This window comes from Oncorhynchus mykiss, chromosome 7, assembly GCF_057628025.1.
Source record: "Oncorhynchus mykiss isolate SJ-2025 chromosome 7, ASM5762802v1, whole genome shotgun sequence".
Taxonomy (NCBI): Eukaryota; Metazoa; Chordata; class Actinopteri; order Salmoniformes; family Salmonidae; genus Oncorhynchus; species Oncorhynchus mykiss.
In genome coordinates, this window is record NC_143028.1 from 49,784,192 (window position 1) to 49,798,035 (window position 13,844).

At 42.4% G+C, this 13,844-nt stretch overlaps 1 protein-coding gene across 2 annotated transcripts in view; it reads left to right on the forward strand.

Annotated features, from left to right (window-relative positions):
- LOC110528970 (uncharacterized) overlaps positions 1-13,844 on the forward strand; it is an 81,249-nt gene that overhangs the window by 48,525 nt on the left and 18,880 nt on the right. The window contains exon 5 of one of the 2 annotated variants that reach the window (XM_036983552.2): positions 4,900-5,022. In XM_036983552.2, coding sequence (XP_036839447.2) covers positions 4,900-5,022 — 123 coding nt within the window. Of the gene's footprint in view, positions 1-4,899; positions 5,023-7,699; positions 8,165-13,844 lie in introns of those variants that run through there. The other variant, XM_090241233.1, reaches the window with a different exon arrangement.

Here is a 13,844-nt window from a genome sequence, read left to right on the forward strand (position 1 = left end):
AAGCACTGAGATAATGTAAATGTAATGTGGGTCCATTGTGGATGGAGGTTACCTGTACCAGGACTGGAGACAAGAGCATCCCACTGCTGACCCCTGGAGTCAGGTGTGGGTGTAGCCTGTGCACCAATCACAAGGCGACCCGCTCATGATTTCAGAGGTCACTGGGTTCATCGTCGTGGGACCTGTTTTGACAGTGAGGGAGTCTTTCTCATTGTTCTTGGTGATGAATAGTAAACACATGTCTGGCGTAGGGTTACACATCTTGGCTTCTCCCTACTTAAATGTTGTTATACTTTGACAATCAGGATATACACTACACTGAGTGTACAAAACATTAAGAACACCGGATTTTTCCATGACATAGACTGACCAGGTGAATCCAGGTGAAACCTATGATCTGTTATTGATGTCACTTATTAAATCCACTCCAACCAGTGTAGATGAAGGGGAGGAGACAGGTTAAAGAAGGATTTTTACACCTTGAGACAATTGAGACATGGATTGTGTATGTTTGCCATTCAGAAGGTGAATGGACAAGACAAATGGACAAGACAAACTATTTGAGTGCCTTTGAACAGGGTATGGTAGTGGGTTTTTTACGCTCAACAGTTTCCTGTGTGTATCAAGAATGCTCCACCACCAAAAGGACATCCAGCCAACTTGACACAACTGTGGAAAACATTGGAGTCAACAGGGGCCAGTATCCCTATGGAAAGCTTTTGACACCTTGTAGAGTCCATGTCCTGACGAATTGAAGCTGTTCTGGGAGCAGAATGGGGTGCAACTCAATATAAGGAAGGTGTTCCTAATGTTTTGTACACTTAGTGTGTCTCTCACATGCGCTAGTGAGTATCTATACTGGACCAAAAATATAAACGCAACATGCAACAATTTCTAAGATTTTACTGAGTTACAGTTCATATAAGGTCATCAGTGAATTGAAATAAATTAATTAGGCCCTAATCTATGGATTTGACATGACTGGGCAGGGGTGCAGCTATGGGTGGGCCTTGGAAAGCATAGGCCCACCCACTAGGGAGCCAGGCCCAGCCAATCAGAATGAGTTTTTCCCCACAAAAGGGGTTTATTACAGACATAAATACTCCTCAGCACCACTCCATCCCCCACCCCACCCCCCTCCCTGGGCTGGCGTGGTTGTGGATGTGAGGCCGATTTGACGTACTGCCAAATTCTCTAAAACGATGTTGGAGGTAGTTTGTGGTAGAGAAATTAACATTCAATTATTTGGCAACAGCTCCAGTGGACATTCCTGCAGTCATCATGCCAATTGCATGCTCCCTCAAAACTTGAAACATCTGTTGCATTTTATTGTCGCCAGTACAAGGTGTAATGATCATGCTGTTTTACCAGCCTCTTGATATACCACATTTGTCAGGTGGATGGATTATCTTGGCGAAGGAGAAATGCTCACTAACAGGAATGTAAACAAATGTGTCTACAAAATTTGAACTTAATAAGGTTTTTTGTGCATTTGGAACATTTCTGTGATTTTTTTATTTCAGCTCATGAAACATGGGAGCAACAGTTTACAGGACCTTGACCCATAGTAGTTCAGCATTCCTGGTTTCCAGTGAGCAGAAATACACATGACCGTGACCCTGACCCAGCATGAACCCTGGGAGCCACACACCTGTGGCCTCAGGGGGAGGGGGATACAGGCCCCCAGTCCCACTCTTCCTGACCCCGTACAAACTGACATGAAAACAACAAGGGCTCCTCCGGGGCCCCGGAGTCATGTCCTTAACCTGCAGGTCACATTCTGTTCACAGCCAAGAGACAGGAATGTGTTATTCCCCTGAGCTACCACTAGGGTCTGCCCTGCCTGCATTCCTGCTCAATGATGATCAATGGGATCCCTCCCTGGCCTTTCATCCTGTTCTGTGCAGACTTGTAATTTGCTGTATAATATTATAAAATAATTCCCCCAAATGTGTTGCTACTGTATACAACACTTCCTCAGAAAAACACATCTCCAGCACCAGGGCAACACAAATGGCTCCCTAATACGTGGGTTTGATTCCCGGGAGCATCCAAGTGTAAAATGTATGCACGCATGACTGTAAGTGGCTTTTGATAAAAGCGTCTGCTAAATAGCATACATTATTTTATTATATTATTGAGATGAGAGAAACACCTTGAGTGGACAATTGTCCTTACCTTAAGTGGACAATTGTCCTTACCAATTGTCCTTACCTTACCTTGTCTTCTTTGTATTTTTTTTTACATTTTTTTATTTCACCTTTATTTAACCAGGTAGGCCAGTTGAGAACAAGTTCTCATTTACAACTGCGACCTGGTCAAGATAAAGCAAAGCAGTGCGACACAAACAACAACACAGAGTTACACATGGAGTAAACAAACATACAGTCAATAACACAATAGAAAAAATGTACATACAGTGTGTGCAAATAAGGTAAGATTAAGGAGGTAAGGCAATAAATAGGCCATAGTGGTGAAGTAATTACAATTTAGCAATTAAACACTGGAGTGATAGATGTGCAGAAGATGAATATGCAAGTAGAGGGGATGTGGTAGTTGGATGGGCTATTTACAGATGGGTTATGCACAGGTGCAATGATCTATGAGCTGCTCTGACAGATGCTTAAAGTTTGTAAGGGGGATATAAGTCTCCAGCTCATATCTCATTCATTTATGAGTCTCCAGCTCATATCTCATTAATTTAACTACAAATGAGGTATTTGTTTTAATGTTTGGTGAATGGGGAAAATAAACCCCAGTGTTTCGGCCATTACACATTCCAGATGTCATAAACTAGGAGAGAAATACGAGGTCTGTAATCGGCTGGTTTGTGCTGGCCGTGGCTGAATGCACAAAAAATACACTGAAACAAAACCTATTCCCCCTCACAAGACTGAAACGATTTGTCATGGGTCCTCAGATCCTCAAAAAGTTCTACAGCTGCACCATCGAGAGCATCCTGACTGGTTGCATCACTGCCTGGTATGGTAACTGCTCAGCCTCTGACCGCAAGGCACTACCGAGGGTAGTACGTACAGCCCAGTACATCACTGGGGCCAAGCTTCCTGCTATCCAGGACCTCTATACCAGGCAGTGTCAGAGGAAGGCCCTAAAAATGGTCAAAGACTCCAGCCACCCCAGTCATAGGCTGTTCTCTCTGCTCCCGCATGGCAAGCGGTACCGGAGCGCCAAGTCTAGGTCCAAAAGGCTTCTCAACAGCTTCTATCCCCAAGCCATGAGACTCCTGAACAGCTAGTCAAATGGCTACCGAGACTATTTGCATTGCCCCCCCCCCCCCCCCCCCCCTCCTTTTTGACTCTGTACCGGTACCCCCTGTATATAGCCTCGCTATTGTTATTTTACTGCTGCTCTTGAATTATTTTTTACTTTAATTTCTTATTTTTTTACTTATCTATTTTTTACTTAACATGTATTTTTTTCTTTCGGCGCATGTGACAAATACCATTTGATTTGATTTGATTTGAAACAGGAAAACATCTAGCCTCCATTCCCCCTGTCAGTCCCAGGATTGCTCCGTAACTCTCCTCTGTTTATGGACATAGAGGGGGCTATGAAATGATTAGGAGTGCAACCCAAATACCCTCCTCCTCCTCCCTTTCTCTCTCTCTCTCCCCTAACTCATCCATTCCCTCACAGCACTGTAGCATTCCTTCACAGTTATATTATTTTACGGTTATCAAGACCCTGCTTGTACTGTATTTGAATGACCTTTGGATGTTCTCTTTTCCAACTAAAGATACATCGTGTTTCTGTCAGCACCTGATCAGGATCTGAGTCAGTGTGTGAAGACTGTGAAGTAGAGAGAGAATGTATGGTCAGTTGAATGACAGCGCTGACAGGCTGTGTATGGGATATAGATGAGAAAGAAAGATTGTGGCTTTTCAGAGCCATGATGTGATTGGCAAACTCTCTGGTTCTCTGGTTTCTATTGGCTGAATTTCTGAGTTTCTCTCGTCTGACTCACACAAGACCTGTGTGTGCTGTGTTAATGTGCTGATGCAGACGCTGGCAGGGGTTCTGTTCATGGTTACCAAGATATCTGATCTGGTGTCTTGGAAGCTTGTGGTTATGTTCAATCAATGATGCATATTTGAGACTGTTAGTTGCATGAATACTCACAATAAGGTTTGTATGTCAAAACTGCTCACATTAGGGTATGATCATAAATATTTTCCATTATAAGGTTTTAATACAAATCTGATGCCCCAAATTGGATTACAGAGAGAGTCATTATTCTTACATTGGAAAGTGAAGATGTTGTTGTACAACACAGCTGAACCTCATGCTGTTGGACATTTAGAGAGAGAAAAGGCATAAAGATGGAAACTGTATATTATGGTCTGATAATTGCTGTCATGACTTTCCGTAAGCATTGAAGCAGCTGTTCCAAACCTCACAAATCAGACCCAAACTCATCCCTGTAAGACACTGGAGTTCAACTCTATCTGACATGAAATCAAAGAGAAAGCTTGTTTCTACTTAATGTGGTTTAGAGGGAAGTTATTCAGCTTACTGGCTCTACCAAGAGACGAGCTGGGGTTCTTCATGTCCCATTATTTTTGATAAAAAATGTGGTCTTCCATCCAAATACTAACCAGGCCCAACCCTGCTTAGGTACCAAGATCAGGTGTGTTCAGGGTGGTATGGCCACAAATGTATTTTATTTACCCCCATTTTCCCTCCGAATTACAACCTTGGCTCATTCTTGCAACTCTCTTAAATGGGCTCTGGAGAGACGAAAGTCGAGTCATACGAAACATGACCCGCCTGGCCGCTCTACTTCTTATCACACTGCTCGCTTAACCCGGAAGTCTGCCACACCAATGAAAAGTATGTTGCTGGGTGACTGACCGGTCTCTGTTTGTGTGTCCCTGTCAGATGTAAATGAGTGTGAGGAGACTAACGGCGGTTGTGAGGCTCTGTGCTGCAACACCATCGGCAGCTTCTACTGCAAGTGTCCTTCTGGTGAGCAGGTGAAGGACGACGGCAGGACCTGCCAAGGTGAGTCCATTCACTTGTGGGTACTATTTAATGAAGCTGCCAGTTGAGGACTTGTGAGGCGTCTGTTTCTCAAACTAGACACTCTAATGTACTTGTCCTCTTGCTCAGTTGTGCACCGGGGCCTCCCGCTCCTCCTTCTATTCTGGTTAGAGCCAGTTTGCGCTGTTCTGTGAAGTGAGTAGTACACAGCGTTGTACGAGATATTCAGTGTCTCGCCAGTTTCATGGAATAGTTTCTTGGCAGTTTCATGGAATAACCTTTATTTCTCAAAACAAGAATAGACTGGCAAGTTTCAGAAGAAAGTTATTTGTTTCTGGCCATTTTGAGCCTGTAATAAAACCCACAAATGCTGATGCTCCAGATACTCAACTAGTCTAAAGACGGACAGTTTGATTGCTTCTTTAATCAGGACAACAGTTTTCAGCTGTGCTAACATAATTGCAAAATGGTTTTCTAATGATCAATTAGCCTTTTAAAATGATAAACTTGGATTAGCTAACACAACGTGCCATTGGAACACAGGAGTGATGATTGCTGATAATGGGCCTCTGCCTATGTAGATTCCATAAAAAAATCTGCCATTTCCAGCTACAATAGTCATTTACAACATTAACCATGTCTACACTGTATTTCTGATCAATTTGATGTTATTTTAAATAGACAACAAATGTGCTTTTTTTTCAAAAACAAGGACATTTCTAAGTGACCTCAAACTTTTGAATGGTAGTGTGTGTGAATAGCTAACCCCATAGGGATGGTGAGTGCATTCCTACTGTATGGCTGCCCATCTCTATAGACAGTGCTGAGCTCTGAGATGTGGCATGTCTACAGGCCTGTCCCTGTCCCTGTCTCAGTGAAAGAAGAAAGTAAACAGACTTGGAAGACAACACACTCATCGCTGCATTGGCAAAGGCTTTTTATAATGAATATTTATTATTCAAAGCCATTCAGCTATTGGATGTTATTGGATTTCCCTGTAATGATGAAAATCTTATTTTAACTTCATTGTCTTGAAGAAAAACAAAAAGCTGAAATGAAAATAGAAATGTAGAACATAGAGTTGTTGCCCTTTTAAAGCTCCTGATCTTATTATTGGCTGGTGCTTTGTTTTGAATGAGCAGTGCTGATGTGAATGGTTCAGATGAGAGAGGGGTATGCCAACACTAACCAGTCGCATGCTGAGCTGGGTATAGCCGTGTCAACACTCTCCCGGTCATGACCACTGCATGTCGGAGGGCAGAGGGGCACTGCAGGGTTGGGAGGGTGTGGGGATTGTAAGCCCACTCTTGGCACAGCCTGGACACTGAGTGTGTGTGTGTGTGTGTGTGTGTGTGCGGTGCGTGAATGCGTGAATGACTAGAAACGTTTTATAGGCAGATTGAGGCACACCTCTCTCTCTCCAAAACCAACACATAATAAATGTCTCGGCATTTAAAGTAACGGTCTCTCACAGGGAGGGGTGTTGATAGAATGTGTTATTCAGACACAATTTATTGCATTTGGTCTTTATTTTACTGATAGGGCTCAAAGGACCTATCCTCTTTCATGCTTATCTTATTGCTGCCTGCTCCCACTGTCTACCTGGCATTGCCCACTTATGTTTGAAATCTCTGCCAGTCCTTTCCAGATATTACAAAGATGTCCTTCTTATATTTGTCCTTCTTCACACATGCAAGTATGTTTTGTACACATGTGTGAATTGGAAATGGGTTTTCCTGCATATCCCAACTCCCCCTTAGAGTTGTGTCATGGTCAGGGTCAACCATTATCAACAGAGTCCCTGGATCAATTAGAGTTAAGTGCCTTGCTCAAGGGCACATCAACAATCTTTTTTTCCTTTGTCTGCTTGGGGATTCAAACTAGAGGCCTGTCAGTTACTGGCCCAATGCTCTAACCGCTAGGCTACCTGCCTCCCCGTGTGTGTTTGTGTGTGTGAGATAAAGAGAGTCTGTGTGTCAATGTGTGATTGTGACTGTGTGTGTGTGTGTGTTCTTCCCACTTTATCAGTTTCCGGTTTTCTGTCTGGGCTTGACGATTCTCCTGAGATGCTTGTATGTGATGCGGTTACTGCAGTACAGTTAGTGTTTTTTGTAAAGCAGTGCATGAAATTACTCTCATATATAGTGGCAGAGCATCTTCAGAGTTTTTCACAGTTCTTTATATAAAGACCTGTCTTGGTCCAGCCTCCACTGCTTAGATGTATATGTTGGCAAGGGATAAGAGCCTCTGCCCTGAGCTCCTGAGTAGATGGGATCACTGCAAGATTAATTTGTCTCTCTGATGTTAGGTTTCTAAATATCAAATTGTACCCTTGTACTTTGGCGATTATTCCTTACATACATTTCAATATCAAAAGAAAAGTTTTCACATTCCTTATAGTACCTGCATGCCATGTCCTATAAATCTATCACATTCTTTCACATACATGAGGCTTTGAAGTGGAAGGAAAAGTATCGGCAACTGTACTCATAAATCACTCTCATTTTTTATATTGGCTTTTTAACACTCAGGATAATGTATTTTCTGTCAAAATACAATTACATGTGTGATCATGGGCCTGGACATGTGGGCTACCTTGAGGGGAGGAGGGGGAGAAGAAGGGGGAGAGAGGAGGTGGAGAAGGAGTAGGGGGAAGAGGAGGGCCTTTAATGTGCTGGACATTGGAGACAGACATGATGGAGGAGTCAGGGAAGAAGGGATACACTAAAAAGAGAGAGGGATACAGGGGGAGGGAGGACAAATCAAGAGAGGCAGAGGGAGCAAGAAGTTGTTCTGCCTCACAATATGTGACTGGAAAGAAAAATCTTAACAGAGTTTGTTATTATTTTATAAGTTCATGTCTCGTTTTACAGTATCTCAAGCTCAGTATTTTAGTTGTAATTTTCTATATTGCATGTGGGCTTATCTTAGTATTTTTGGGGCATAAAGACCTTTTTGGAATCTATGAGGCTAAGTATATATTAGTAGTTCTTAGTTATGGCGTTGTCAGGATGGTTGATGCTCCTTGTGGTGTGTTTTGGGGCACATATTGAACCAGTCTTGGGCTCTAACAATTTGTACCACCGCTATCATAGAAGGATTTGCTATATGCCTAACTGCTTCCATGCATACAATGGGTACAACATTGGGTATCATGTACCAGGTGAGTGCTACAGTACATTCCACATTTATGTGGTTATGTCTACCCTTGCATGGACAATACTGCCTGTAAATGATATCTCAGTGGGTTTATGTCATGTGGTGGTACAGACTGTTACACTGTTGTTGGCTTGGAGTCATTCTAACTGAACGAAAAGATACCTTATGATTAAGAGCTGATCTGGGTAAAGCTTTCATCTAAAGAAGCTTTTGATCCAGACCACTAGACCTAGGCCTGAACATTACTTTCAGTTGGATCACAGGTGTATTATTGTACATCATGTCTATTGTCATGTCTTGCACGGCCAAGCAGACAGATTCTCAGTGTTATCAGTCCACTCCTACTGTAGCGATGTCGGGGCTGGTGTCCTTGTGTGTAACCTGGCACTGCCCACATGACTTCAGTAAAAGATCGGAACACGGGAGGCTTCCACTTATCAGTGGAGAGATAACCAATGTTTGGTAATAATTACACAAATATGACAGATCTTGTCAGTAAAAGTAATGACTGCAGCTCTGGAAGATGGACAGTCATATCCAGGTTTAGGTGGCTAGGTCCAATGATCTACATGTACATGCACACAGTATCTGGCGCCATAAATGAGATGCACCATGAATCTATTTAGGTGGGATTTGCGAAGCAAAAAAGAAAATCTTCATCCTACTTCTTCTTCTTCTGCACGCTACTCCTCTTACACCAGTGTTTACCCAAACTCGGCCCTCGGGACCACAAGGGGTGCACATTTTTGTTTTTTGCCCTAGCACTACACAGCTTATTCAAATAATGAACTAATCATCCAGCTTCAATTATTTGTATCAGCTGTGTAGTGTTAGGGCAAAAAACAAAAATGTGCACCCCTTGGGGTCCCGAGGACTGAGTTTGGTTAAACACTGTCTTACATCGTTTAAGTTAGAAATGCCATTCAAAATGTCAAATGTCTGGAATAGTGCTTGCATTTGATATTATTTAAAACTATAATGTTTTTGTCTTTCTTTTTGTCCTCTTCATTCACTTTAGTGTGTCTTTTTTCAACATTCTAAAGCTCCCCGTTGTGACGTCATCACTTCCAACTTCCATTCGCTGTAAATGCAACATCAGCTACTTTTGACCACTTTGCCAAACACTTACACCAAATGTTAGTGAATGGCATCTTCCTCTACTTCTCTGCTATTCAAATCTGAAATAATAACATGATTATCTGGTACCGATCAAACGTTACAGCTGTTTAAGTGACCGCATCAACAACATTTTCTGTAACTTTTTATAAACCGCTGACATTTTGACCTCTTTTCCAACAAGTTAGACAAAAACGTAGGGGGTATGACATCTTGGTCTACTTCTCTGCTATTCAAATCTGGAATCGGAACCGAAATATCTTCTACATATCTAGTGACACAGCTCTTTTAGTAAACGCATCAACAACTTTTTGTCTTAATTTTTTCAAACAACTGCCGTTGTGACCGTTTTCCCAGGACTTTAGACAAGGAATTAGAGGGTATGATGTCTTGGTCTACTTCTCTGCTACCGATCAAGAGGTACAGCTGTTTTAGTAACTACAGTGCCTTGCGAAAGTATTCGGCCCCCTTGAACTTTGCGACCTTTTGCCACATTTCAGGCTTCAAACATAAAGATATAAAACTGTATTTTTTTGTGAAGAATCAACAACAAGTGGGACACAATCATGAAGTGGAACGACATTTATTGGATATTTCAAACTTTTTTAACAAATCAAAAACTGAAAAATTGGGCGTGCAAAATTATTCAGCCCCCTTAAGTTAATACTTTGTAGCGCCACCTTTTGCTGCGATCACAGCGGTAAGTCGCTTGGGGTATGTCTCTATCAGTTTTGCACATCGAGAGACTGAAATTTTTCCCCATTCCTCCTTGCAAAACAGCTCGAGCTCAGTGAGGTTGGATGGAGAGCATTTGTGAACAGCAGTTTTCAGTTCTTTCCACAGATTCTCAATTGGATTCAGGTCTGGACTTTGACTTGGCCATTCTAACACCTGGATATGTTTATTTTTGAACCATTCCATTGTAGATTTTGCTTTATGTTTTGGATAATTGTCTTGTTGGAAGACAAATCTTGGTCCCAGTCTCAGGTCTTTTGCAGACTCCATCAGGTTTTCTTCCAGAATGGTCCTGTATTTGGCTCCATCCATCTTCCCATCAATTTTAACCATCTTCCCTGTCCCTGCTGAAGAAAAGCAGGCCCAAACCATGATGCTGCCACCACCATGTTTGACAGTGGGGATGGTGTGTTCAGCTGTGTTGCTTTTACGCCAAACATAACGTTTTGCATTGTTGCCAAAAAGTTCAATTTTGGTTTCATCTGACCAGAGCACCTTCTTCCACATGTTTGGTGTGTCTCCCAGGTGGCAAATCAAAAACTGAAAAATTGGGCGTGCAAAATTATTCAGCCCCTTTACTTTCAGTGCAGCAAACTCTCTCCAGAAGTTCAGTGAGGATCTCTGAATGATCCAATGTTGACCTAAATGACTAATGATGATAAATACAATCCACCTGTGTGTAATCAAGTCTCCATATAAATGCACCTGCACTGTGATAGTCTCAGAGGTCCGTCAAAAGCGCAGAGAGCATCATGAAGAACAAGGAACACACCAGGCAGGTCCGAGATACTGTTGTGAAGAAGTTTAAAGCCGGATTTGGATACAAAAAGATTTCCCAAGCGATAATATTGAAATGGAAGGAGTATCAGACCACTGCAAATCTACCAAGACCTGGCCGTCCCTCTAAACTTTCAGCTCATACAAGGAGAAGACTGATCAGAGATGCAGCCAAGAGGCCCATGATCACTCTGGATGAACTGCAGAGATCTACAGCTGAGGTGGGAGACTCTGTCCATAGGACAACAATCAGTCGTATATTGCACAAATCTGGCCATTATGGAAGAGTGGCAAGAAGAAAGCCATTTCTTAAAGATATCCATAAAAAGTGTTGTTTAAAGTGGGAGACACACCAAACATGTGGAAGAAGGTGCTCTGGTCAGATGAAACCAAAATTGAACTTTTTGGCAACAATGCAAAACGTTATGTTTGGCGTAAAAGCAACACAGCTGAACACACCATCCCCACTGTCAAACATGGTGGTGGCAGCATCATGGTTTGGGCCTGCTTTTCTTCAGCAGGGACAGGGAAGATGGTTAAAATTGATGGGAAGATGGATGGAGCCAAATACAGGACCATTCTGGAAGAAAACCTGATGGAGTCTGCAAAAGACCTGAGACTGGGACGGAGATTTGTCTTCCAACAAGACAATGATCCAAAACATAAAGCAAAATCTACAATGGAAAGGTTCAAAAATAAACATATCCAGGCGTTAGAATGGCCAAGTCAAAGTCCAGACCTGAATCCAATCGAGAATCTGTGGAAAGAACTGAAAACTGCTGTTCACAAATGCTCTCCATCCAACCTCACTGAGCTCGAGCTGTTTTGCAAGGAGGAATGGGAAAAAATTTCAGTCTCTCGATGTGCAAAACTGATAGAGACATACCCCAAGCGACTTACAGCTGTAATCGCAGCAAAAGGTGGCGCTACAAAGTATTAACTTAAGGGGGCTGAATAATTTTGCACGCCCAATTTTTCAGTTTTTGATTTGTTAAAAAAGTTTGAAATATCCAATAAATGTCGTTCCACTTCATGATTGTGTCCCACTTGTTGCTGATTCTTCACAAAAAAAATACAGTTTTATATCTTTATGTTTGAAGCCTGAAATGTGGCAAAAGGTCGCAAAGTTCAAGGGGGCCGAATACTTTCTCAAGGCACTGTACATCAACTAATTTTGCTAACTTCCCACTGTTGAATGAACTGTCATGGAACTTATTAGAACTTTGAAATTACAATAATCGGGGAGCGCATTTTAATCATTAAACAAAACGTAACAATTGTGACATTTGACACTAATCAGGTACTTTGATCACTTTTCTCAACAACATGTCATAGACAAAAACGTAAAGGGAATGGCACCTTGGTCTAATCTGATCTTAAAATCAGAATAGCAATAACTACGAACAATCACACACACAATCACCCCCCCCCCCCCACCCACACACACACACACACACACACACACACACACACACACACACACACACACACAGAAACAAAATGTAAAACATTTAAAACTTCTTCCACTACCACAAAACTACTTGTAAAGAGTTAAAACAAGTCCCACCAATTTTTCTTAATGGATAATCACCATCTAGTTTATTGCTTTTGATTAATATCACAGAACTGAGAATCAGCTAGAAATCCATGTCGATTTCATGCTTGATTGCAGAAATGATGGAAATATCCCAAACTGTTTTTTTTTCCATGAAGAGGGAAGACAACAGTGTGATCAAGGCTGTGGTGGGTACTGGCCTATTGGCTGCTGTAAGCCAGTGGCAGCTGAGGCTTTGGCTCCATTCTCATTGGGTCCTGTTTTAGACATGGAAACGAGCCTGGAAGGCTTTTATAGTGCGTTATAGTCCATCGGGAAAGAGCTCCACATCTTTGGAGTGATTTCATTAAAAACCAAAACCAAACAAAAGCAGGCTGCTTGGACGGAAAAGAGAGCACTCCTACAGTATGCCTGCCAGCTTTCCTGAATGGAACCGAGCTGAAGTTTGGCAGCAGTTTGGAGCTGAATTGGTGTAATGTGTAGGGCATGTACACTCTCCCAAAACACCATCGTAAAAGATGTGGGAACTCCATGTCCTGAGGTGCCTCCAATGGGAGTGGATGGGTTCACCTATAGACAAAGCTAGAGATGAGGAATACTGCTGGTGTTGGATGTACAGTACAGTAAGGACTGATATAGTTGCATGCTTCTCTAACCCACTGCACAGTGCACACTATGGCTTGGCTAAAATGTGGTTCTGAATATACAGTATTTACATGTGTTCTGTTACAAGCAGCCAGGCCAAGAAGAAATCTACATAATATCTCCCCCTCCATTGTGTGGGTACTGTATCCCCAGGGGAGGGCTGCTGTTCCCTCCCGGAATCCCAGGCCCACTGTGATCATTGCTGTTCTGGAGGTGGTCACAGGTTGTTTGTGTGTCCTTCTGGCTGCTTTCATGTAAGACAGACAGACAGCTCTAGGTTAGCGTGTAATGATGGCGATGGAGCACAGCTGTACCAGTCCAGATCCCTCATAGCGTGCCACCAGCCAGGGCTTTGGAAGGGGAGGGGGTTCTCTGGGCTCTCTCCTTCTGGTACTGTCTCTCTGGATCTCATCTCCTCCTCCATGGCTCCAAGTGCATGAAAAGAGAACGCTTGATCATGTTAGGCACAGTTAAGTTACCATTGTAAAAGAGGATGTGCCAGCATGACAGTGTATTGACATTAGCCACAATGGGTACATTATTGTTCTGATTGAGGAGTGTGTTGTTGTTATGGGGGATTTTATGTGTGATGAATCTTCATTATTGCTGAATATTACACCTCGAATTGCCTTCAGTGCATAACACATGATTTCACAATTGCGTAATGTTCACAATGCAAGGCACAACACAATGACATAATAAGAAGCGAACAATGGGAGGGGGTAACGTTACAGAAACCGTCTTCCTTTCTTCCCTTGTGTTTATTCACAGAGGTACAGCTGAATTCTTGAAATAGTTTCTTTTTGAAAATAAATGCTTTGTGAGTGGACTTACTGAACTCATCTGAGCAGCTCAT